This window comes from Homalodisca vitripennis, chromosome 8 (genome assembly GCF_021130785.1).
Source record: "Homalodisca vitripennis isolate AUS2020 chromosome 8, UT_GWSS_2.1, whole genome shotgun sequence".
Lineage (NCBI taxonomy): Eukaryota > Metazoa > Arthropoda > Insecta > Hemiptera > Cicadellidae > Homalodisca > Homalodisca vitripennis.
In genome coordinates this window covers 31,231,628-31,258,504 of record NC_060214.1, presented here as the reverse complement: position 1 = coordinate 31,258,504, position 26,877 = coordinate 31,231,628, and the positions used below count along the sequence as shown (strand labels likewise).

Here is a 26,877-nt window from a genome sequence, read left to right as displayed (position 1 = left end):
AGAATTGCAAAATGTCCTACTTTAAATGCCTGTAATTTTATGTGGAGTAATAAAAAAACTATTTTCTACTTTTTCTTAAAGGAAATGAATTTAATATAAAACAGTATTTACCAAAATCCAAAATTGATTATATTATCTTAAAGTACTGGTTTTTTTTTTTTTTTTTTTTTTTTTTTTTTTTTATAATTCGTTTGGATCAGCACTTAAATATCTATAAGTCCCACATTTTATTTTTGTCTGCTGTACATATTCAAATTCAACATCACCTGCTCAAATCACGTATGACTGTATGTAGTTTGTTTAAAATTATTTAGTTAGTTTATTCTGAAACTTTCTCATTGCACCATAAGATCAATGTAAAAATATTTGTTAACATTCAGCCAAATACCAAGGGGAGTAACATGCATCATCATCGAAACTCAGAGTTGCTCATTATAGAAATGAATCTTCATACAAAAATTTGAAGTCAGCAGGTAAATTTGTTTTTGAGATATCATTTGGACAGATAGACAAACAAAAATGTAGTTTTTCTACCCTCATGAATGATAAGCTTCACCAATAAGCTCTACTTTTGTGTGAATATCTCCTGGTTTGAAGCGCTTTTACTAATTTTTGACACTCTGTAATCACTAATGTTAATACTGTTACCATAAAGATGTGCTTACTGATTTGTCTTTTACCAGACATTAATATTATTGCAGGCCCAACAGTCTGCAAGAAATCAAACAGATAGCGAGGATGAAAGTTGGGGGTCGCCTTCCGAAGAATCACCTTTAAATCTTCCAGGTACTTATAATCTCCAGATAACTCTAGTTGTTGTGCGGTTTTGTGATTTTGAAACACAACACTTATAGTTTTAAGTATTTTGCTCTAGTTGTACTTTTATTAAAAATACTATATGAATTTTGATAAGTGATTTTGCTTCTTGCTGAATATGATGAATACATTTTTATTCAGCCTTTTATGTGTAACATATGTTTTTAATTATATTCTTTAGAAAAGGAATTGTTGGTCTAACCATCTTTATCTAAGGGATGTTCTTATATCAAATACCTTTTATCCCAACACAAAAGAATCAGATAGACATAAACATGTTCAGTTATAGAAATGTCGATTTGGAATCAGATGTCAAATGTAGACCCTTTAGGATTAAATTGGTTTAAAATTGCTTTGGGATTGTTATTAAATTTGTCATTATATGGTTTGCTTTCAGGGTCAATTCAGAATTTTCCGTCCGAGCCTCTTTCATATTATACAATCGACAATAAAGTGGAAATGGTGAGTAAAGTTATTCTTGTTATGGTTCACTGCATGTAAAGACTGTCATCCAAAATTGAAATAAAACATTCAGTAATTAAACATTTTTTCAAATTATACTATATATTAAATGCTTAGTTATTATTCTGCTAATTCATTGGCTAGCAGAATTTTTCGTATCACCCTTTCTTTTTAGTTTAAACTAAATAAATCTAATTTATTATCAACATTTTCAACAGTAGAACATTATTTATATTTCATTTAATTTTTGTAAGAATGTTTACTAGAAAGCTATTTCTATGTTTTTTTAAAACAGATAGAATTTTTTTATTTATGATAGAAGCTTCAATTAATTTATCAAATTAATGACTGTGAGGTGAGTCTAGAAACTGTATATCCAACCTGGAGGTGGGAAAGAGGTAATTGGTGGTGAAGAGGGGACGCATCTCTTGCCATACTTTGCCATGTAGTTTAATATTACAGCCCTGCAAAAATATCAATATTAAAAGCAGGACTACTAACTCTTTCTACTGTGATTTTTAAAATTTGTATTGGATATATTTGATTTGTTTTTCTTCTAGTAAGGACAATCTATTTCCAAGCTCAGGCCTCAATGGCCTGTGTCTTGGAAGTGTGAAATGAACTTCATACTTTATAGTTTCAGCAGTCCTAAATATCGCTTGCTGCAGATAACCAATCAGGTCTTCTTACCATCCTTGACCAAAGTACCGTAGATAGCAAAACGGTTATAGACTGGCATAGGTCAAACCAAAAGCAAGTGTTCCGCAGATTTGTCTTGCAGACTAGTTTGCTCATTGCACAGCCTAGAGAATGAATCATCTATAGAGATACCCACTTTGCGGGCAGGGCCGTCAAGAGCCTGGGTGGCCTTAGGACAGAACACTAGCAAGGGCCCCTCCTTCAAATAAAGTAATATATTTTTTTCACCTAACGTCTTGTCATGTTGTGTTAAAATGAGTGTTCTCAATAATTAGGTACTAAAACGGTATGCAAAGAGCCGCAATTTCTTTGTGAATTGCTGGTGTTTTAATCTTGACCAATTATATTGGTGTAGCAGTTGAGAAAAATGAATTTATCTTAAAATCACTACATACTGAATTCTTCTTGCAGTCAAGGGTGCGATCTTGGCACCTCAGACAATGTCTCTAAGAGCTCCATAAAGAGAGCAGTACCAAAATTTTTTAACCGCCCGGTGAAAAATAAAATTTAAAATGGTACTTTGATAACAATTTTTGTTTTCATTTAATCCTAAAATGACGTACTAAAAAGTGGACTTGTATCTATCTTGGATAGAAATTTGGTGTTGATAAGATCACAAATTTCTGAGTTATGCAATTTTAAAGTTGTTGTTTGGTTGAAAACCATAAAAGATCAGCTACGTAACCAGGTACCAGTGACATAAAACCTTGAAATTATTATTTGTAAATAATTTATTTTGTAGGTATAAACGGAGAACTAAACAAGCTAAAATTTAATGTAATTCCCATCATTTTAGCTCTACTAGTTAGTTTGAATGTTCAAAAACTTGGGTATTCATACTTTTTGATTTGAGATTTGAACACACCTTTACCTACAACTTTTAACATCGTATTAAGGTTTGTGTAAGTGTGAGTCACAAAAAAAATTCACACTACAAAATTATGAGACAAGTACTGTAGAAATGGTCTGTCATAAAGAACATTATGTATAATATATATAAAAAGTGTAACTACTTTTTACCATTACAAGGTGGAAAACATTAGGCATGAATTTTGAGAATGAAATGAAAAAGTCAAAAACATATTGGTTAATTGTTTGCAAGTTAATAGATTATTTTGTTGGCTTAACTTTCCATCATAATAATTTTATTTTTATTAAATTTATTAAATAAGAAGTATGGCTACGCATTGAGTTATTTTTGTAAACTGTAGTGTTTGGTGAAAGTAAAATGATGAATAGATATTACATTTTTCATGGCTAGCCTAGTTATACAGTGAGTGAAAAATACCAAAACTGGTTTTGTAGCTGCTAAGGTAACTAGTGGCAAAGTCATAAAAACATTATCAGATTACAATTAAATCAATGCTTTTCTGACCTTTTTTGGCAATTGCTTAAATTATAAGCTCAAAACAAATGCTTTTAGCCAATTTGGATTCATTGATAAAATTCCAAGGTCTTCAACTTTAGCAAAGGAAGGCAGGTGTAGGATCCGTACACTGTGCTGTGAGCTGCCTCTAGGTCTTGCGATTTCGCATAGTTTAGCTTATATATCTTGACTTACTTGCCAATTCGAATAACTTATTCTGTTTCAAAGTATTATAATTTTTTATATCATTATAGATTTCAAACGAATAATTAAACTCTTTAGAGGCCTTCATCTGAAAAATCTGAAATTTTCTCATCGGTCCTGTTTGTGGGGATGTTTCATATCCATGCCCTGATTAGACCAACCATCTGAGAAGATCATGGAAAGATTACTAGGAGAAGGTGAATTTAGAACATGCTTGTTCATCCGTGTAGTTCTCTCCAGCTTCTAGTGTCTTTGGTGTGAATCCATGATTGGTTTGTTATTTCTGAAACTATTATACTATGCACTAAACTGGATTAATTTTATTCGATTTTTATCTGGTTTTTACCGGGATTCTCAGTTGCCGACCCGAGAATCATTCTAGGCAGCCGCTTCTGGCGGGCGCTACCAATTTTGGGGCTTGTCCTCAACCCACAGCATTGCCGTGAGCTCGCCGACGGTCCTCTGCAGCCAGCAGTACACAGCTCACACGCTGCTAGAGTTCCTGAATTTGTACAACAATTAATTAACTTGTAACAATCTCCTAAATTTAGTTTGTGGTATGTTTTTTTCAGGGAGAAATGGCGGGCTTGTTTTTTAGCCAAGGAGGAAGGCTTGCTTTTTTCCTTTGTTTTACGTGTTACCTCTTCGGAGATTTGTCCATCTACGCTGCCGCCATCGGTCAGTCTCTGGTTGATGCTGTCTGGTGAGTTAATGGAGAATTGACTCTTCCTTCAACATTTTCTGTGATGGCCCTGAGTTACTCGCATTTTATAGATTGCTGGAAATGTTTAGTGATTTTCAAACAGCCAAAATAACAAATGTAAATATACTTCTTAAATATGGTTGTACTTTTGTGGTTTTATTTTGTAATAAATGAATTAAAGAATTATGTTTGGAAAGTAAGTATAAAAAAGAAATTTGTATGTTCATGTTTTAGAAAAACAGATTTTTAGTGATATAGTATATTGTATTAAAATCAAAGTAAACTAAACATATCGTGGAACTTATTTGTACATTATGACGGTTTATTGCAAATTATCTACACATTTTGTATACTTTGTAATCTTTTTTAGTGTGTTATATTTCAGTACAGTATGATGCATCCATTTTTCTTAGTAACATTTTCACACTACCTAGAACCTCTGTCAGAGGTAACTTTGCACAATCCTTTATCTTCCAGTTTCTCTAAAGGCAGTGGACTTTTTTCTAGGAAATGTTTAATGATATCAAGTTAGCTGTGCTGAGATCTATTTTGATTTTTTATGTGGATTTTAAACCGAAAATCACTAATCTTTTCATTCACAAAGTAAGAAAAAAAATCAAAATGAATCATTATGAAAAACTGTCAGCAAAAATGAAACTGCCAAATAATTCGTTGATTATTTCATTGTGTAAGCTAGACAAAGCCATGGAAACGTCAAATTATGTAGCACTGACTGGCGAGAAAAGCTAACAATTCAAACCAGCAACTTCTACTTTGTTGGTTTAACCTGATTTAATACACTGTGCACATTATAGTGTTTAATTATGTTACGCATTATTGATTGCAGAGTGTATTCTGAAATTTGTTTGGCCTTAAATGTTTAAAGTAATTCCATTTGTAGGAGTGACACTGCACCTAATATTTATATCAAGCCACACCAGTGGGCTAATAATAAATCATGTATAACATTTACGACAAAGCGCATCGTGGTTTTAAAAATTGGTTTTTACATACCTCTATCAAATTATATCCACCATGTAACAAAATTGTAACTTAGTTTGATGATGTGAATGTATATGTTGAGTGTAATTTATCAAAATATTAAAGACATCTTTTTTTGTTATTAGGTAGAATTTGTAAACAATATCAGCTTAATTCATGTTTTCATAGTAGCACTTACCATAAATGTCTGTATAAATGCACCGTATATGACTCCTGAAGCCCAAAACCACACCCTGTTTATATGCTATCTGCCTCAAAAAATTACCAAACTAATTAAAACTTAAGAAGGTACAGATATTGATCTAATACATATCTCAATAGTTTTGTTTACCACCTTGTTATGCTATTTTCTTTCATTATAGCAGCTGTGAAATAGAAAAAATTCACAAATTTGTGACGTACAAAAACAATTGAAAGGTGTTCTGGAATGCTTATCTAAATGCTTTCCATACTAAATGCTTATCCTAAATGCTTTCCTAAACATCTTGTAATAAAGAATTTTTTGTATCTCGTACCATTTTTAAGGTATCAGTTACATGTAAATTCTTCAGAAGTTTCATAACACCATGAACTGAGAAAAGAAATGTTGAAGTAAAAAAAAAACCTAGTAAAGAATTTGTTTTTTAAATAATATCTTTGCTGAGGTCATTTACCACCTTGTTAAACTATTACCAGTAATTTTTGTTTATCTCAAACAATTTTTGAGATAAGTGCATGTAAATTCCATGAGAAATATACTATTAATATTTAAGCTGTCACAAAACCTACTTGCTTCCGACTGAGCAGAAAGAAATATTTTTAAATTGGTTTTTCTAACCATGTATTTATTGGATACTAATATTAAGGATATTTTTATTTACAGTGTATCAAAAAATTTCACCGACCCTGATGACAAGCTGTGCTGGCCAGATTACCCTTACACTACCCTCCAAGCTTATAGGGTTTTTCTGGTGAGCAGTAGTTTTGATTGATTTGGTTTACTTTATCAGCAATTGTTGGGTTGTTTGTTGATGATTTACAATAGATTGGTAAATGTTAAATGATATATTAAAATAAGAGATTAATAATTTTATTAGTTTTTAACCCATTAGAGACTAAAGACGGGTGCGGACTATCCCACACTTAATGTTACGCGAAGACTAAAGAACCAGACCAATCACGAAGGGAAACGGAAGTGCCCAAGGCGAGTTCTTTGGTGTATGAGTGTTATTGCCATGAAAAATTGGAATTAATCAATATAAGTGAGGAAATATCGTCAATGTTTGATTTGAAATTTGTACATTGTTTGTTTATGCATTGAAGTACTTCTATTCAGGGACAAGAGCTGATTGATAAGCCTATAATGCGAAAATTACTGTTCTCTGAAATATGTTTACATGTTGTGTGTTTTGAAAAACGTAGATAGATAACCTAATTTATAAATTGTCACAGTTTTCTAACAACATTTTGTGCTTACTGATAGTATAAAATTTTTGATTTTTATGTATATGTATCATCATTAGTTAGGCCTGTTTATTTTTTATAACAGCTGATCGTTATAACGCAAATTATTGATATGGAATGTCATTGATATATGACATGTTATTGTGTATGGAAAGGATCTTCTTTGCTCTATAACCTAGATAGATAACCGGAATTAACAAAAAGAATCATTGTTTTGTAGATAATATTTTGAGTGGAGTTTGTAGTTTTATATGTATATTCATGCATCATTTGTTGTTGGAATGATTTTTACCGCATTTATTAAAAATGTTTTAAAAAAAAGTGGTTATGAATAAAAAAGTTGCTAGAAAGTGAACCAGTAGACCATGACAGCGGTGGTGAATCTGATTAGGCCTAGTGAAAAATCTCAGTGCCTCAACCGAAACTAGGTTTATAATTATACATTTTTATAAGAATTAGGGATATGTGTTCACAATAAATAATGTGTTTAGTGGACAAATAAAATGTTATATCTTCAATTAAGAAGAAAATTTGAACATTGCTTCTAACTATGAAGATATAAAGTTTGATATGTAAAAATAAAATTATGCTTTCTGGAGTTATAAATATGACAAGTTATGCTACATAATTTTGTACTTGTACTTGTTATTGATAAATGATATGTTATTGCTAACTCTAGATGTTATATAATGCTGTTTCGTGTAAGGAATAACTATTATTGTTGTAATATAGTATGTTACCAGGTTAGTATCTATTTTCATAAAAATGCTCTGTTGCAAGTGTGATCAATATAAACATAAGAATTTATTAAAGAAGTTCATCAAACTATATTTTCTAATTATATATATATATATATATATATATATATATATTATATATATAATATATAATATAATATATATTGGAATTTTGTAATGTTTAATATGTTTTGGAATTTTTATTTAGTGCAAATATACCACTTCTGTAGGTATGATCCCACCCTCCTAAAACAAACAAAAAATACATAAAAAGTTTAAAATTAAAAAGAACATTGCTTATAAAAGTATGCATAGTAAAAATACAGATTTAATGAAAAAATTGATATAAAACAATGCATAATCAAATAACTTTTAGTATTTCTTATATTTTTATAAAATACCCTTGCAAAACTTAGAAAAGAGGCCCTACAATAGAGGTAATTTAGTTTGCTAGTTCTTGGGTGAAGGAAAAAGACGTTTTACATAAGTCACTCTGTTTTTGATGAACTAAATATTTTTGTTTGTTTGGTCCAAATAAGTTGACCGATCATATCTTCTGTCCTATTTAACCATTATCTCCATAAGTGCTCAGTTTTTATCAACTACAATAGATAGACATTTATCTACATTGTAAAGATTTAAACCAACAAACTTGTCACTAATTCGTTAGTCTAGAAATGAAAGCTGGTTCACACTCAGCTGTTTCTAATGTGTTTATTAATTTCCTCTATATTAGTCGTATTATAACCATAAGTGATGTGAAAATCACAAAAAGATTCAATTCCAAAATGCTCAACATTATTGTTAACAAATATTACATAAAAATCTGTTCTGAAGTAACCTGTAATCATTATGTTTTGTTAAGCCAGAGTTATGTTAGTGTATTTATTTTTGTTCCCTTAAGACAAGAATCTAGAAAACTCCTCATTGCATGTAAATAATTTAAGGATCTTTGCACTGCTTCTGGAGTGATGGGATATTCAGGATGGGAAAGGGTGGGGATTGGGACAGACCCCTCTAGAGATCCCATGGTATATCCAGCTTCTTCCTGTCTGAGCGGGCAGGAGAAAAACCTTTAACACCAAGAGATTCCCACCTATTGCTAAGGGAATCTACAATAAATTAGACCTATTAATCAAACTAACATCTAAGTTTTTCAGTTCACACCTCATTGAAATTTTGCTTACAAAATTACATTCTTTGAAATACTACTTTGGACCTGTTGTTGAGAGCCATCCGATTGAAAGCCACCGATGTTAAACCGGAATTGATAATATTAAGAATTCTTCTGTGTAGCTTTATTGGTCACATTGAGGCCAGAATATTTCAAGAATGTAATTGTGTAAGCATTGTTTGACACAGTGTGAACCGGAAAATATGGATGTTAGTTATGACACTGATCTTAGCATGCCTAAGAGTTAAGACTAAATGTGCATTGACTAATGGCTGAGACATACACTCGTACCAGACTAGAGGCAGAGAGAACTACAACTACAGGACTGCGAGCGAGACACAGAACGGCGGTTCATGAATGCTTGCCCTCGCAGGCTGGAGTTCATTTGATCTACAGATTGCCAAATGATATACAAAATGCCTCGATGCTCGAGTTTTTGTCAATAAACTGGGAGCTCTTAGAATAATCCTGGTTTGAATTACGAGTCATTGGCGATGAATGAATGGAAATGAACAACACGTTTGTCTGTGTGAGAATTGTGGTAAAGAAGTCCAAATTTTAGTTTAAATTATTGTAACATGACGTTTGCTTTACAAACGTATTGTCGCTGCAATAGGCATTTAACTATTGTCTATTGACTACTAATCAATATCGTTTTTAAATAAATATCACATTTGCTTTTAGTGATGTGCAGCTCCTGTACATCCATCTAGTTGTCCAGATGTAAGTGACACATTAGTTTTGCTGGCATGACGTTGAACAATTTGACACCGTTGAAGAAGCCTACAACAGCTTCATAAGGACAGTGACAATGGCCCTGGATGCTGCCTGCCCCAGAAAATTAAAGAAACCTAGAAAGAAATTAAAACCTAAATTCTTTGCAGATGATGAAGCCAGCAGGCTTAAAGAAAACTTTCTAAGACTACAACATCAGTTTGAAACAACAGGGGAACTCGACATCAAACAAGACGCAGCAAATGCAAAGAAATCCTATGACCAACGCTTAAAACTACTGAGACAAGAGGCCTCCGCCAACTTCATAGAAAGAGCTGACGACAAGCCCAAAGCCATGTGGAAAATAGTTAATAATGCCCGTAACCAAAACAGGAGCTCTACAGATGACATAAAACTGAAAATAAATGGACAACTTTCACATAACCCTCAAGAAGTCGCCAATCATCTGAATTTATTTTTTGTTAATATGGCAGAAACAACACTACAAAAAATCCCAGCGGATGAGAAGAAGGAATTGGAATCTGTGGAACCACATGAAACAGCATTAATGGAAACAATGACCAAAACGAGCATCGAAGAGGTTAAAGATACAATTAAAAACCTCAAATTCAAAAATTCAGCCGGTATTGATGAAATTTCTTCCAAAGTATTAAAATTTTGTGCTGACGAACTAGCCCCCCCATTGGTTGCCATATTCAACAAATCTTTTAAAGAGGGTCAATTCCCCTCAAAATTAAAAATTTCGAAAGTATTCCCTAAATTTAAAAGTGGGTGCAAACATGATGCAAACAACTACAGACCAATTTCACTGATTTCAACATTTTCAAAATTATGTGAAAGAATTGTTCTTCAAAGACTCCTGGACCATTGCGCTCAGCACAATCTCTTAAATGAAAACCAACATGGATTTACAAAAGGGAAGTCAACTACAACGGCATTGATCAAACTAATTGAATCAGTGACAGACAGCATTGAAGAGGGAAAATTAACCACAGCTTTGTTTCTTGATTTAAGTAAGGCGTTTGATTGCCTCAGCCACAACATCATTCTGAAGAAATTGGAATTGCTTGGAATCAAAGGGACAGCAAATAATTGGTTTGAGAGCTACTTAAAGGGTCGTACCCAACTAGTAGAGCTCTACCACTCATCAAATGGTATCACAAAGGCAGTCAGATCAAAAGTCCTTCCAGTGCTGAGAGGTGTGCCACAAGGTTCCGTATTAGGACCAGTGATTTTCATTCTCTTTACCAATGATCTACAACAACACCTAGGAAATGACTGCACACCTCTAATGTATGCGGACGACACTACCTTATTTCTGACCCAACGTTCAGCAGATGGCCTTGCGGTCTCATCTTATACAGCTCTCAACATGGCCATCCAATATTGCTATGGAAATGACCTTGTAGTAAATCCATCAAAGACTAACCAGATCGCTTTTGGAAGGAGAGCATCAGAAGTCCCAACCATTCCAGATGTCAGTATTGAAGATCATTTAAAATTCCTTGGAGTAACAGTGGATACCGAACTAAATTGGATTAATCACGTCAACAATCTTAGTAAAAAACTCAACACTGGTCACTTTGTCATCAAGCAAATTCTTTCTCTCAGTAGCCTTGAAACAGCAAAAATAACTTACTTTTCCCTTTTTGAGTCTCACCTGCGCTATGGTCTTGCTGCCTGGGGTGGAACTACTGCTTCAAATCTCCAACGGATACTTATCATACAAAAGAAATGTATTAGAACACTGGCGGGACTACAACCTCTGGAGAGCTGTAGAGAGGCATTCAAGTCTCTGAGGATTCTCACTGTCATTTCGCTTTACATTCAAGAAGTAATAATGTACGCTGATGGGGAGAATCTTCCAAGGACCAATGATGTACACCACTACAACACCAGAAATGTACACCTCTACAGCCTTCCTGTACATCGTCTGAGGCTTTATGAGCGAAAACCATCATATATGGGAATGAAGCTCCACAATCTCCTACCACCTCACCTGCTGTCCAAAAGAGGAAAAGAACTCAAGATAGCACTACATCAATGGCTTCTAGACCGGCCATTCTACACGCTGGAAGAGTATCTTCAAAAAACCTTTTCCTGATGTTAATGTATTTAATGACACTGTTTATAATCTCAAAGATTGTAAATAAAGATATTCTCATTCTCATTCTCATGTACGCAGTATAGGTTCTGCGGACGAGTATAAATAAGTCTCAATTGAACTCTCCTGTGAAAAAATTATTTATTGCTACTATCAAGAATAGGAAATTCATAATTTTCTTTACTTCTTACACACAGGTAGGTTCATTGGACTTCCAAAGTTGAAATTTGTGTAATTGTTAAAATTAATGGAAGTAGTTATGCCACTTAAAGGGCATAATTGCAACTAAGGATTTTTTATCAAGTAGTAAGATATAATCAAGTTGACAGTTGTAAGATATAATGCGGTCAAGAACGGCTCTTGAAGCTTTTCTGTCACTGAAGTGGTGAATAATTGGCGATTAAATTTGAAGCACAGAGAGCCTCCAAAGGGGGGTGAAGTGCAGAAAATATTGTCAGGATAGTTTAGATACTTATTGTGTTGTGTTTTTAAATAACAAATCGTGTCCGTATTGATGTAAAGTGTTAATTTTTCTCCCATGTGAACATTCTACCAATATTATCCATTAATTTACTAATGAGTAAAAAACTGACTAAAATGGTTTGGATCATTACACTGTAATTTCCTTATAACACCCCTTATTTACTTTTTTATTAGACACCGGAATGTGAATTAATTCCTCCTTTTAACTCATTGGCCTAATTGATTTTTCAGAGTTGCGAGGACCAAAACTAGCAATTAATTCAACTGAAAATGTAAAGATTTCGTATTAATGGTTTAGAGCAATTAAACTAATAAAGTTATCATCATATTTTTTTCAAAACTGTGATTCTAAGAAACCACACTACAGTTTACTTATAATACAAGAATATTTTTAAATTTCATTGCATATTTTAGTAATTGATACAACCTTTTTGTTTGCTAGCTTGTTGCTTTTTTTAAATATATTTTGACTGTTTATTTACAAGCAAAATTATTTATAAATCAACAAATGTTCAATATTCTGTTTGTGGAACTGTTTCTCAACAAAAGCAAACTTTTACAAAATTTGTATTAAAACATAGTTCAGTACTTGTAAAAGTATTTTTATCACTTTACACGAGACACAAATTTTGCTTTCTTACAATGAAACTACGTTTTTTAAGAAACAAGACAATGTTTTAATTGAAAGAGTAATAAACCTAAGTGTAGCTAGGCTAATGGGTTAAAAAAAATCAAAAATAATATCAATAAATTATTTGAAAAAAATTAAAATTTTCTAATTCAGTCCAACAGTGACAAAGCTACATTCAAAAATTGGCATTACATGATCTTAAATCCGCTTCGATAGCTTCTTATGTGTTGTCTATAAATAAAGTGACAATCGTGTTGAAAAGTATTTTGAAAAGAGAACTGGTTTTAAATCGTGTTATTGTTTTAACAACAGTCATTTCACAGTGCTTGTGAGAGTTTTGTGTTCTTGTTTACAGATTGCATTTTTGATGCTGTTTGGGCCGTTTGTTTTCTTCAACGTCCAGAAGACCAAATACCTGCAGATTGCCACCAGTCTGACCAGATGGCTAGGTTTGTACTGTTTTTGTCTTGGATACCTCATTAAGTGTAGTGCTTTTAAATATTATATATTGTAACGTGTAACTATTGCTTTCTACTACCCTCTACATTAAATACAAGAATATCGTGATAGCTGAAAAATGAAAACTTGTTTTCATTTGTATCCAATTTCCTACACGTGAAAGAGTAGATTTTGCGAAAATCTTTCCTTGAATAGGTGAGTACGTGTGTGAGTATACACATGTGTATTGGATGTAGTGAAATGATAAAACCATGTTACCCAATTGTAGCACCTATGTAGGTACAGTTTTTAAATAAACAGATTTGTCCATTTAGAAGATTATATTACCCACCCATTAAATCATACTTGTGTCAAAAATTTAAATAAAAAATAAATGCTGTAAAAATGCTTTTTATATTTTATGTTTTTGCAATCCACTAGGTGCTTGATGATGTGGTAATTCCATCCTTTAACATTCTGAATCAAAAGTTGAGAACTACATTTAAATAAAAAAAAAAAAAAATTAAAATGACAATATATACTATACTGAAGATCTGACTTTAATTATTTTGATATTTAATTTATGAATATAAATAAATAACTTTTAATTTAATTGAAGGAGGAGCTCTTCTTATCGGAAAAACTATTTTCTATTATTTGATAAAAAGAAAACTCACAGTTATCCAATAATTTTATTCTTTTACAAAAGGTGTTTTAATGTGATAATTGTGAGTTTTCTTTTTATCAAATAATAGAAAAATATTGAATTTGTTTACATTTCTTTCTAATTCTTATTTATTTGCTAATACAATTCATATAGTTTATTTTACAATCAGTATATGAACTGTTATGGCACTTATGACTTAAAAAAAATGGAATATATATATAAAATTCTTTTGTTGCAGCATTTAGCGTAATGATCACCCTGACAGTTCAGAGGCTGCTCAACCCCTCTCTACCGCACAACTCCCCCTCCCCTGCGGTGTTGGGCGGGTTTCCAGCACTGCTCAGCTCGTGCGTGTACGCGTTCATGTGCCACCACTCGCTGCCTGCACTACTAGCTCCCATGCGCGACAAGCGAGGGCTACAGCGCAGCCTAGTGGCAGACTACACAATCGTACTGGCATTCTACCTTACACTTGCCGTGCCAGGTGAGCTTTGAACAGGAGTTGCCTTCATTGTAACTTTTATCAGGTCATAAAAATTCCTCTGGAATAGCTACATAAAATGTGTTATTTTCACCTAAAACCATTCATGCTGTATCTCTATTGTTTGCATGTATTCATAAACCTGATCTAAATATTTATCGAACATCACTAAACTAATAAAGCAATTCTCCCAGTATAAAATTCTACCACCTGATATTGCAACTAGGAATCTCATTGACCTCAACTAGATTCTCATAAGCTGTTTGATTTGTTTGGTAACATGATATCATACAACAGATTCATTACACTTGGGATTTATGTAGAACTAGCTGTTTCCCACGGCTTCGCACGCTTCTGGTTCAAGTGAATTATATTTCCAACGGCGATGTAGAGTTTGACCTTGTTGCCACGATCAAGAAAAATCTGTCAGAAGTGTATGTCTATAGCCATTGTACACGCACAACGCACATGTACTTTATTAAAAAGTGGTCTAACACTCAAGCTTTAAGTTCAGCCAGAAATTTACTTTAAGACAAATATACATAATAAATTAGCGCCTTCAAATAGTGTTTGGCAATTTAATATACGTAATTGTCTTGTAGTTGCAGTTTATAATGTGCAGGCGCTTTGAAAACATTTATGTTTTGCAGCGCTGCCTTGTGGTAAGTTACATCAATGGGCATAGCATATAAACCTTCCCCGTGTAAAAATATATAAACATACAGATTTTCATAACGAACGGTCAAATAGTTTCTGAGTCTATAAAGGACATAGCCTACACAGAAACATTCATTTATATATATATATATATATATATATATATATATATATATATATATATATATATATTAGATAAAGATAAAACAACTGAACTAGAGTTGTTAACCTTCTCCTGGGAAATTACCTCAATGAGGAGCTTGGTGCTATAGTATTAGCAAATAGATATTGCACCTGAACGGCCACGTTGCCCTTGCATGTACGCACTGCCATACCCACTAGCACAGAGGGTTGAAGCCAACCTGGCGCCTGCCGTTGCATTGTACAGGTTCTAATTTCCTGCACTGTGCATGTGTGTTGGTGTAAAACTACTTGGTGCCTAGCCGCAGTCCTTATTTTCTATCAACTCTGACCGCCACCAACTGCTTTATCATTGGACTCTGCTTTGTGCTGCTATCTTACAGCTACTTTTGGAAGTACTATAGGAAATATCCATTGACAGTATTGGTATCTTTTGTTCTCTGTGTGTTTTCATGTCTATTGGTATATTTTTTTCACAGTTATATGCAAAAGAAATAAAACTTGTAATTTTATATGATGATACATAAAAACTTTCTTGTACAAATTAGTTCTTGTTTAAATTTTGTTAACCTCACATAAATCTAATAATACTTTTTATTATAGAAAGGATAATAATCTTTACAACAATGTGTAATAAATATTTGACAGTTTTATTGTTATATTTTTGTAAAAATAATAAAAACACAAAAGTATTCTCCTGTGTCAGAGCAGCCAAATTAATTCAGCCTATATATTTAAAAAACAAAACTTTGTGGTAACTTAACTTTTTGATTTTGACTTCTTACAACACAGTTCTGTAAGAAACTTTCTAGAAAAAACGTTTAGTTTGTAAATTGATTTAACACGAGTTGTCATAAAACAGTTGTAATTTTATATAAAACTATTCAACAACTGACTTAGAGAAAACAATTCAATGTTGACACAATGTTAATAAACCTGTTTTGACATATTTCCTGTCATATAAATAAGGTGTACATGTATTAACAATTTCTAATTTTTACCAGAATAATTATTTTTTCCTCTTAGTGTAGTCAATCTTCTATGAACACTGTTGAGATAACTTGCAACCTCATAACTCCTAATCTTTAAACAAATATATGTGTGTATTTGGACTACAATATTTGGTAATATTTTCCAAACTAATGTTACATAAAAAATGTAGACATAAACATAATTTTTCCATCAAAATTATTTGTTTTGAACAAAGTAGTTTTGCAATTCGTTTATCATTCTTTATTTTATGAAAAAAGTGTTAAAAAAACATTAAACAATCTGTATTATTTAAAAAAGTTTTGTTCCCCACAGACCATTACAATTTTCTAATTTTTACACGTTGAAAATGGAAAAACCAGAAATGATTAATACTTTTATTTTTTTTATTTGATATTTATAATTTTTTACGTGTGTGTTCTGAGAGGTGAAACTTATGCATTATACTACTAATAGACTATTATATAGTAAATATTATTTAATATTGTTCCTTTTATCACTTTATATAAAGTTAAGTAAATGAAGTTCATATGTCTGACGATGATTATGCAATTGCAGCGGTGTTTGCGTTCCCTCACATCAATCCACTGTTCTCACTGAACTTCGTGCCAGCTCCCGGGGACTCTGCAGAGCTCCGAGTGGCTGATTACTTCCTGATCCTCTTCCCGGTGTTTACTCTGACAGCGAGCTTCCCTGTCATCTCTGTCACTCTTCGCAACAACTTGCAGGTACGTTGTAATTCGCTGTTCTTTACAGGGTTGGGGAGAAAAGATTGCTAAGGCTTATGGCATTGGCATAATACGCATGAAAGATTGATCCGACATTCTCTTGAATCTTTGTCACGGCAACTTTTATGTACTGATGTTGTACCCTTAATGGATTGTAAGTAACCGAGGTCTATCTACAGGGCAATAGGGTCAGAGTAAATGAAAAGATGAAATAAAGTGAAAAATGGATTTGTTAACGTGACAAGGCTAACTAACTCTGACTTCTTTGCCACTTATAAAATTTAACTTTGTGAATATACAAGGTGTCCCAAAAGTCTCCCCCTCCCCCATTAACTTTAAAACAGAAATATATCAACCAATATTCTTGAGGGGATCGTTATAAGACTGAAAATCATGGTTTTTGGGAAATATGAGAACTTCACCCTTGAATCCTCACCCCTAACCTAAGTAGGAGGTTTGGGGGTAAGTTAAAACCTTTAAACGCACACCCCATCTAATGACATCTCATTATAAAGACTCTTGTAAAAGAAGAACATTGTCGCAAACCAGTGGTCCTTATCTCAATCTAGTACGAAGTGTGCCTGTCAAACACAATGACAATTAGTAATTTTGGTAGCAAACTACCTGTTTTAAGTAACACAAATTTTAAATTAATTTTTTTGTACTGGATTGAGGTAGAGCCTTCTGGTGTGCAGCATTGTTCTTCTTTTACAAGTGCCTTTAAAGTGACATGTCACGTGATGTGGGTTTACGTTTAAACATTTTAACTTATCATTTAATTCCTCACATAGGTTGTGTGTTTAAGTTCTCATACTTCCAAAAACTAAAGTTTTTAATCTTTAACGATCCCTCCTTGAATCGTTAACAGTTCCTTCCTTCGATCAAATTAACATTTTGGTAAATAGTTATTTTTAGATTTTTAACAATAAATATGCTAATTTTAACTAAAATCCCCTGTTATATATTATATTTTTTGCATTTGGTTGATATATTTCTGCTTAAATGTTAATAGGGGGTTGAGACTTTTGGATACCGTACCAAGCATACTTTGTATATAGAGAGTCAACATAGATGAGTATTAATTCTTAATATTACCTAGACTAAAACAAGGAGCTCAGACAGAATCTCATGTTATCTTTGTTTTCATTTCCTTCAGTTACTATCTTCTGCTGGAGCTCAATTGATGTTTTGCTAGATAACGTAACAAGTTTCCTCTATGTATGAGGTAGAGTCAAGAGGTTCCCAGAGTTCTGTTGCTACATCAGATTGCATTTTCCCAAACTACTAGTCAAAGGACTTGTGGATCTTGGTTATTCTTTCACAGACAATCTCATTAAAGGCCGAAAGTAGCTCAGATACTAGCATCTGCAAAAGTATTTTAGCTGTAGGGTCAGAACGCACAGAAAGTCAACTACGATTTTCATTTACACTAGATACTTATTTCGTACCGCAAATTGTAATTTTGTCATTTTTAGACTTTTAATGTACAGAACTAATGAAAAATCTTTATGCTGCAATGTTAATCTTTATACATTATTTATCCTTAAAAGAAATACGAAATCTATAAAGTGTTCTTCTGATTGATTAAAGAAATTGACATGTAATATTTTATAAGAGAAGTACTGCTACTGGATTATTGTAGTACTACAATCTTGCTAACTTAGTTAACAATAATATAAAGATTAGTTACTTGAACGTTAATGTGTGTTACAGTTAAGGATTTCTTTACATAATTTAAAAAGAAACACTCCATTAATAATTCAATTTTATTTCTGTGAGACCTTTCGTTTTCAAAGAAAACATCATCAGACTCACATTACCGAAATAAAAGTGGTTAAAGTAATAATATAAATAATTTAGTTCTTAAATAAAAATATGTCATTCAAAATACAAGAACATACAATTTAAAGGCCAGTAAGTATGTACAAAAGGAATATTTAATTGGATTAAAACGGTAATGGTAAATTTTGGAAAGGCCCAGATTTATTATTTACTATATCATGTTGGTTCTTTATAAACATTGAAACATTTTTTATTTTGGATTTCTTTCAATAATTTTACTTGTGAAAAACAAAGTCCAGTTTGAAGTGCGTGTTTTGCCATGGCCAATATCTCTTCTTGTTGGGTATTTTAGACATACTTTTGTTCTTTAACTCTTTTTTTTATCCTATTTTTTGTCTAACCAATGTATTTTAAATTACAGTTGTCACAATTAATTTGATAAATTCCAGATTTTTCTTCATATATTTTATTCTTTGGATTTTCTATTATATTTTTCAGTTTAATTTTGGAATTTCTTTACTGTTTAAAATGTCTAGTGTTAATACTTTACTCAAACGTAACTTTGTTGCAGTTAAGGATTTCTTTACCGTTCAAAAGGTTTAGTGTTATTAGATTGTCTGAACGTGACTCTGTCTGTACAGTCCACAGTGTCTTCCGGGAGGACCAGGCTGTTGAGGTTTGTGATACTACCCCTGATGGCTGTCATCCCTCCAGTGTTTCTGGCCATCAGCATGCCTAACCTTGAGTTCTTGGTATGTAGCATTTCACCACTTCTTTTATTGTTACAAGAACTTAATTAAGAGTTTGGATAATGTTACAGTGATACTTCACACAGACTTGCCATAACTAGTGGAAGAGAATCGGTTAACTTTCTTCCAGCTAGCAAATTAAGAGTCTTTAACCCTACATCGGGCGCTAAACGGAGTTTTCCTCCGTGTATTTTTTTATTATAAAAAATAGTACTACTTTTCTGATGTTGGCAGTCGTTTCCCACAGTGTACTTCACGAGCATCTTTCGGGGAAGCGAAACAATAGCCTCCCGCTTATGTTTGTCAAAATCTGTCAGTATGACGTCTACTTCCGTGCGAAACTGGACGATTCCTCCGTGAGCGCCCGATGTTGTGTTTGTAGTGCTTGGACGAAATCTCCGTGAGCGCCTTATTGTGTTTAGTATTTATGGAGTAATAATCCGTGTGCGCCTAAATGTGTGACGTGTTATGGTTTCTTTTTAAGTTTTACAATATCTTTTATTTGAATTTTGTGAAATGGAGAATGAAGACGAGAGTACCCGTGTGCTAGGGAACATTTCAGTACTGTTTATGGAGTGAACATTGTCGTTATAATAACCAGAAGGAAAATGTTTTGAAACTTTGTGTAGTATTAAAAAAAATGTTTAGTAAAGAATAAATTTTTATTTCAGAGTAATAATTTACATTGCATTGTATAATAACTCAAGAATTGAAGTAAGTTGTTTTTGTAAGAAGTTAAAAACTAAGTTAAATTCCATATATTATTACAGTAGGTAAAACATTTACAATTAATTGCATTATTCCTTAAAATAAATCATGTTGTTACTATACAATAACATTTTTTAAGATGTTGAATTTCTTATTTGGAAAATTCATTACATAAGTGAGTAATTTTTATATAACTTCTGAAACTGAATATATTACATTGTAATTAAATCCATATGAATATTTAAACAAATAAAAACAGTTTAAAACTACTATGATACCCATTATTCGCTAACCTGGAGGAAACCTCCGTGAGCGCCTGATGGTGTTTCTAATTTTAAGCGCCTGATGAAGGGTTAAGCTGCCTGTCTGTAAGAGGAAAGAGTGATAAACTTAATGTGCCATCTAGACCCAACAGAGTTCTCTTCCAAACAAAAATGAGAATAATAGAAGTTCTTTGGCTTGTCGGATTAGCTGATTCATGTTTGCTCTTTTGTCAGTCTGTGAATGACATCAAAATGTGTACTATTGCGCTAGATTTGTATTTCAGTCTAAGCATTGTACTAGAAGAATAAAATTACTTTCTTCACTACAAAACGGTTTCTACTGTATTCAATATTTTACATACACAGTGTCAAGATCTTTATTCAACATTTTACTTTTACTTTTTTTAAAACAGAACTTTACAAAATAACTATAATTGGGTGAATGTTAGCGAAGGATGAGCGATGAAGACGAAAACATTTAACTTCTCTTTGTCTCTCGGAACAGTTTTTCAAAAACTAATAGAGGTACAAATTTGAAATTTTATATGTAGCTTTTCATTTCTTTATAGACAACATCAAGTTATGAAGATGGTAGATGTCTCTCCAAGAGATTTGGCTGAGCGTTAGTGAAGCTTAACTTTCCATGAGATATTTCAAGAATGGAATGAGCTATGGTCTTTGAATTTTGCTTATTTCACTATCCCTCAAAATTTTGTTGTTATGTCTATAAGTCTCTTTGTCTTGTTTTCCATAGGATATATATATTGAGATAAAACATACATGACTTGAAATTTTGTTTAAACCTTCATTTTGATGTAAAGATGAACATTAATAATGATGTACATTAGGGTGGACCGATGCTTCTAGGTGTCGGAAGAGGCGACTCATCTCTTGTGAATTACATTACTGTATTCTCACCCCAAACGTTGTTAATTAAATGATTATGATTAATGATTATGATTATGATGTATTTTCAATGAAATTAGGCTGAGCATTATTAAAGCCTTAGGGAATATAACTGAGGCATAGACATGAAATATGTATCAACTTATACTTAAACAAAATCGAGGTCGATAATGTTGTGTGCATCTCCATGGGATTTGGTTGATTCCTAGTGAAGCCTGTTGTTACTCGAGAGATATCTGGAGATCAAGCTATACAGTCACGGCCACCAAATAAGGCGGGTGGATGGATGTGCGCTGCTGCGACGTATGGGACCGGTGAAGCGGAGGAAGGTCGAGAATCGGTTGCTCTCAGGCACAAATTGGCAACGCTGTGTGCACATTGTTGCCTAGTCCAAGCGTCGCGCCGCGCCGACACGACGCTGCAGCTTCCACGCGGATTATTATAAACCTCATTATCGGTTATTATAAACCTTAGAGACTCATCAGACAGTGAAAACAGCGACAGTGACTGTGACAAAAATTAAAAGCAAGTAGCTCGGAACCACCAAGTGATCATATCAACCACGGACTGACATAATTTCACTGTGATTATGTAACAATATGTACTAACAATGTCACTTGTTTAATAATAATTACTTAAAAATTTTTCTTTATTATTTCTATTACTACACGTGTTTAAAATGTTTATATTTAAAATAATTTTGCTAAGGAAGGCAAAGCAGATTGTTTTAAGCATGGTTAATTTTATTAAACTTAAAATGTTTATTTAATTTTCGCTATGATTACAATACAAAGTACTATAGTTGAGTAATGATAAAAATAATAGAAAGTAAAGTATTGCTATTAAAAAAAAGTTGAGTAGAAATTTTGTGTATACGCACGGCGCACGCATCGCTCTGCGTGTTTGATTTCAATAATTCAGGTTTGCACGCATTTCCCAGCGAAGTTAGTAAACTGAGAAAAATTTGTTTGGAACAAAAAATAAAGTTTATACCTTTGTCTAAAACTTTGCCACAGGAAAAATGTTCCTAACCAAAAAATAAAAAACTTCCTCGCTTACTGAAATATTTAATACACCATGTTAATGAATTAAAATTAGTTTGTAGGTATTTAGTATTTCAAAATTACATTTTTGTATTTACATACAAAAATTATATATCGTTATCATCAGCGGTCTCTCCTGAAGCCAATAATACGATTTTCATCTTTGTAACTTGTAAGATGTCATCAGAATCTCAGGAGAAAGTAAACAATATCAAGCTTTAAAATGGACACAATTCAGGGATTATTCTATTTCACGATGTTTGCACAATCTGGCAACGGCGCAATTCCACCTACCCGCCTAATTTGGTGGCCCCGACTGTAGTGTTGAAATTTGAATGAAACTTCATGTATAAATAGGCAAGATCGAGTTTGTTCATGATGTTTTTCCTGTCTTGTGATTTGGCTGAATGTGAATTGACTACCAATAAAAATAAAAATATTTTACTCCTCAGTACCGAATAATTAAAAAAAATTTTCAATGGAAATCATTGTGTGGATGCCTAGGGTAAATTAAAAAATATTAAATGACCATATAACATGTTAAAACTGTATTTTACTATCTTATATTTTAGATATTTATTTGCCTAGCAACAATTGCATTTATGCCAGATCTACCTCTAAAAATACAATTATGTGGATCATCAGCTTGCCTTGGCCACTCTGAAATTTAAAGGTTAGGCCTTGTCACATAATTTTCTTGAATTTCTTTATCACTATTTTTATTCAAAAATTTGTCATCAAAGTTACAATCATTAAAAAGTTTAGTTTTTACTTCCATTGAGTATGTTCTCCAAAAAGTTATTAAAAAGTTTCAGAAGAGAATAATGGCATTTTACCCTGACATCATTTCAGATGGCAACTAATCAAAACAAACAAGATGAAACTGTAAACAAAATCGATTTGAGACAGTCGAATAGTATAGATAAATGCCAAAATAATCTATATTGGGAATATTTGTTGGCTGCAAAATATGAATTTAGCATGACGGGCATGTGCCCGTCATCGATAATAACATCGACACTTACTAATTACGGACAATATATCGAGAATGAGGGTTTGGGGTTAAAATTGGAATTAAACTTCATTTCTACATCTAGGCAATATCGATCTCCCTTCAGTGGATATCCTTCATTTGGCTGTTAAGGATATGCCCATTGGCTTCAAATAATGGGGAGAGAGATGGGTAGTCCAGAGCGACAGGAATCCACCTGACTTGGTACAGGTAACTGTTAGTATGTTTTGGTGGTAGTTAGATGAAGGCAACTTTTCGCACAGTGGGATGAACCTTTTCCCACAGGATGTCATTGAGATAATGCTCCTAGCCTCAAAATTTAGCAATATCTGTTCTGGAATACATGATCTGGATACTTCTACTCGTAAACTGTTATACAAGGAAGGAGTACGCCACACAACGTCTAGCATGATAGGATACGCTGAAATTGCATGCAAACTTTCAAATGTATAGTTTATTTCATTCTTGAAATGTCCTGCGGATGTATAGACAGACAGACAATGATACAGAAAAGAAATCTTTAAATCCAAAAGATTATTCTGTACAGACAAAAGAGAAATTTTGTCCATCTATTGAGTAATAGGTTTCAAGGACATCAACATATAATGTTTCGTCTATGTAGAAATGAAGTTCCATGCAAAATCTACAAATTAAATCTTTCTCGAGATATGTTAGATTTCTTAGTAATATTTAAATAATAAAAGTTTTAGTGACAGTTTAGGTAGGGGAGATACTACAACACAGAGAGAACTGATGTCAAATCTTGTCACCAATTTTTAACATTAACTTACCACTCTATTATTTTTTTTTTTACTTCCTAGATGTGTCAATATGTAACAAAATAAAATCTGGAATGGTTGTACTTAGTTTATTTACGAATCGATTTATTCTGCTATTTTCTTCTTGCCATGATTTTTATTTATAAGACCAATGTAAAAATGTTTGCTAATGCACAGCCAAATCCCATGGAGTGACATGTACTATTATCGAACTTAGTGTAGCGTATATAGAAATGAAGATTAACGTAAATTTTCAAGTCAATAGTTAGTTCATTTTAGAGATACTGTACGAACAGGAAAAGGCAAGAAATGAAATTTGTACATCACTTCGTGTTATATGCTTCGTTAGTTCTCTGCGTAGTTATATTTATGTTATATCAATCCTGTCACTATAAAAAAATAGTAATAGTGATTTCAAAGAACATTAAAGTACAAAGAAATTATAATTGTTTATTCAAATAGATTTTTCTCCTAGAGAAACAATCTTCAGCCCTATATCACTACACTATATCACTACAGGACTTGCTAAAGGCTACTCTGTTTAAATAATATTTTTATATGAATATCCCAAATCAAAATAATAGTAACTTTGAAAGGTCAATAAAATGTGCTAGGATGGACACATTTAATCTAGTAATTTTTTTAACTTAATTTTGTTTTATCACACTTTAAATATTATTCAACACAAAACAAATGAAAAAAAAAATAATTAAAAAAAATTGTTCATTGTTATTATTGAAAAGTCTGCAGTGAATACTGATTATTTTAGGTTGGTATCACTGGATCCTATGCTGGAGTGGGTATTCAATACATCATCCCAGCGGCACTAGTGCTTGCGTCACGCAAGAGTAAGCCACGTGAACTTGCAGAGATGGAAAACCCTTTCACCTCCCCCTTCCGACACCCCGCTTGGGCCATCCTGGTCATCGTGTGGGCACTGGTGTGCATGACCTGCGTCACCGTGCACATTGTCCGGTCACACCTGCATTCCTGAGCAACGTGTGGAACAAAGGTGTTATGTCCAAGCGTGGAGAGGTAACAGAGGTTCTAAGTCCATGGATGGAAGGTGCTAACGCTTTTACTCAAAGAAGTCAATATATTTAGGTTTTTGAGGAATGAAAAGACGTTATGTCTGATTTTATTTTATTAAATTAACAAAAGGAGGGAAATATCATCTCTCTGAGTAGTAAAATCCAAAATTGACGTCAATTATGTGTAAGAAATGGACTCTAAACATGTGTAATGGAGCTATATTTTAATAGAAGCACAGCAAGTTATGGTTTAAAATGTTGAACCGTATCTCTTGAAGGCTTATGTACTAATTTTTAACTTCAAAGACTTTTAGGATCATAGTATTTAAGTGAGTTTCAGTGGCATGTCTTGGATTTTTGTTAGTGATAAGTAATGTGCTGTAACAATGAATTTAAATATTAGTTTAATGTAATTATTAATTGTTATATGTATACTTTTATAGCTATCGTAAAAAGATTTTATAAAGTAGTATAAGATCTACTCAGCATTGGTTTCAGCCAAAGCTTAAATAATAGTTATAAAATAATAATCTGAAACAATTACAATTTATTACAAATGATTTAAATATCCATGACAAATCTTAAAAGTGAGCATTTTTATGATATGATTCTCCATGAAAATATTTGTAGTACAAAGTTTGCTTTATAAAATCTCTTGAAATAAAATGAGCATAATAATTGTTGAATGTTACTATTTTGGTGATTTCTCAATCCTCCTAAGCAAGTAACTAGTATAGTTTTATTTTATCTGAACTGAATTGTAGGGCTATTTTATACTTTTATTTGTGTTGTATTTGTTATGTAATTAGCATGCATATAATATGTCTTTTAGTGCACTATGATATTTTATATTTTTGTATAATTTTCCTTTATTACGTTTCTTAGTTACATGTATTTTGTACTACCGCAATGATTCTAAAGATATGAGATTGTGTTTAATTTTTCATACTAGGTAAAAACTTAGCAAAACCTGACCTTTTACTGTAAATTTTTGTATACTGGTAAATGTAGAATTTCAAATTGATATAACCTATACATGTAGAATTCAAATGGGTCTAATATTTATTATTTGCACACAGCCAGCAGAATATTTAACTAAAAATAACAAATTATCATATGAGCATAGTAATAATAATAATAATATTACTTATGTTAGTACAAAAAATGTATAGAAACCAAACACAATGTTGATTGTTTTAAATGGCGATATGTTAGTATATTATTGGATATGTTAACTATTTTTTCATACTACATAAATTCAAATATATCTTCTTCCCCGACCAGAAGAAGGGTAGATGTTAAGTCTGGCTGTAATTTCAATAAAAAAAACGGGAAATGCATTATTTGTTATGATGATTCATTTATAAAACACGATACTATTTTAGTCATAATTAATATTTTTCTAAAATTCAATTTCAATTCTTAAGGTTTCTAATGCAATGAATTGGGCCTATTGCTATTAAAATTTCAATCATTTTTATGAGAAATGATGTCCAACTTTATTATAATCCATATTAATTCATTGTAAATTATTGCATGAGTGTTTTTTTACACTAATGTATTATTCTTAATGTATTTCTATTTTAATATTATTAAAAAAATAAAAGAAGCGTATTATAATACTATGATTTGGAACGTATGTATTAAAATTACTGAGTATTTGTTCTACTTTTTTATCATTATAATTTTATTGCTGAAGTATTTCCAATATAGTTTAATTATTGAATTGTAAAATTTCTATGTGATGTAGACAACATTGCCATCAATTTTCATGTCACAAAATTCAACTGACTGGACTAGACCTAACTTATAATCAGATCAGCAGAAATATTGATTTGGTGATTATATTTCTATCTGAAAATATTTTATTCATCATCATCATCATCATACACCATTTACCATTTAAATTTGTAAAATAGTCTATATGAAAGCATACTAGTTCA

At 32.2% G+C, this 26,877-nt stretch overlaps 1 protein-coding gene across 2 annotated transcripts in view; it reads left to right on the top strand.

Moving 5' to 3' along the window:
• The window catches only part of LOC124367479 (transmembrane protein 104 homolog), a 48,395-nt gene extending 21,793 nt beyond the window's left edge, over nt 1–26,602 (top strand). For both annotated transcript variants that reach the window (XM_046824326.1, XM_046824327.1), the window contains 9 exons: nt 702–786; nt 1,214–1,278; nt 4,120–4,250; nt 6,115–6,202; nt 12,915–13,008; nt 13,903–14,148; nt 16,492–16,661; nt 19,085–19,195; nt 24,673–26,602. In XM_046824326.1, coding sequence (XP_046680282.1) covers nt 702–786; nt 1,214–1,278; nt 4,120–4,250; nt 6,115–6,202; nt 12,915–13,008; nt 13,903–14,148; nt 16,492–16,661; nt 19,085–19,195; nt 24,673–24,897 — 1,215 coding nt within the window. In that variant the 3' untranslated portion in view covers nt 24,898–26,602. The remainder of the gene's footprint in view (nt 1–701; nt 787–1,213; nt 1,279–4,119; nt 4,251–6,114; nt 6,203–12,914; nt 13,009–13,902; nt 14,149–16,491; nt 16,662–19,084; nt 19,196–24,672) is intronic.
• Nucleotides 26,603–26,877: the final 275 nt, after the last annotated feature.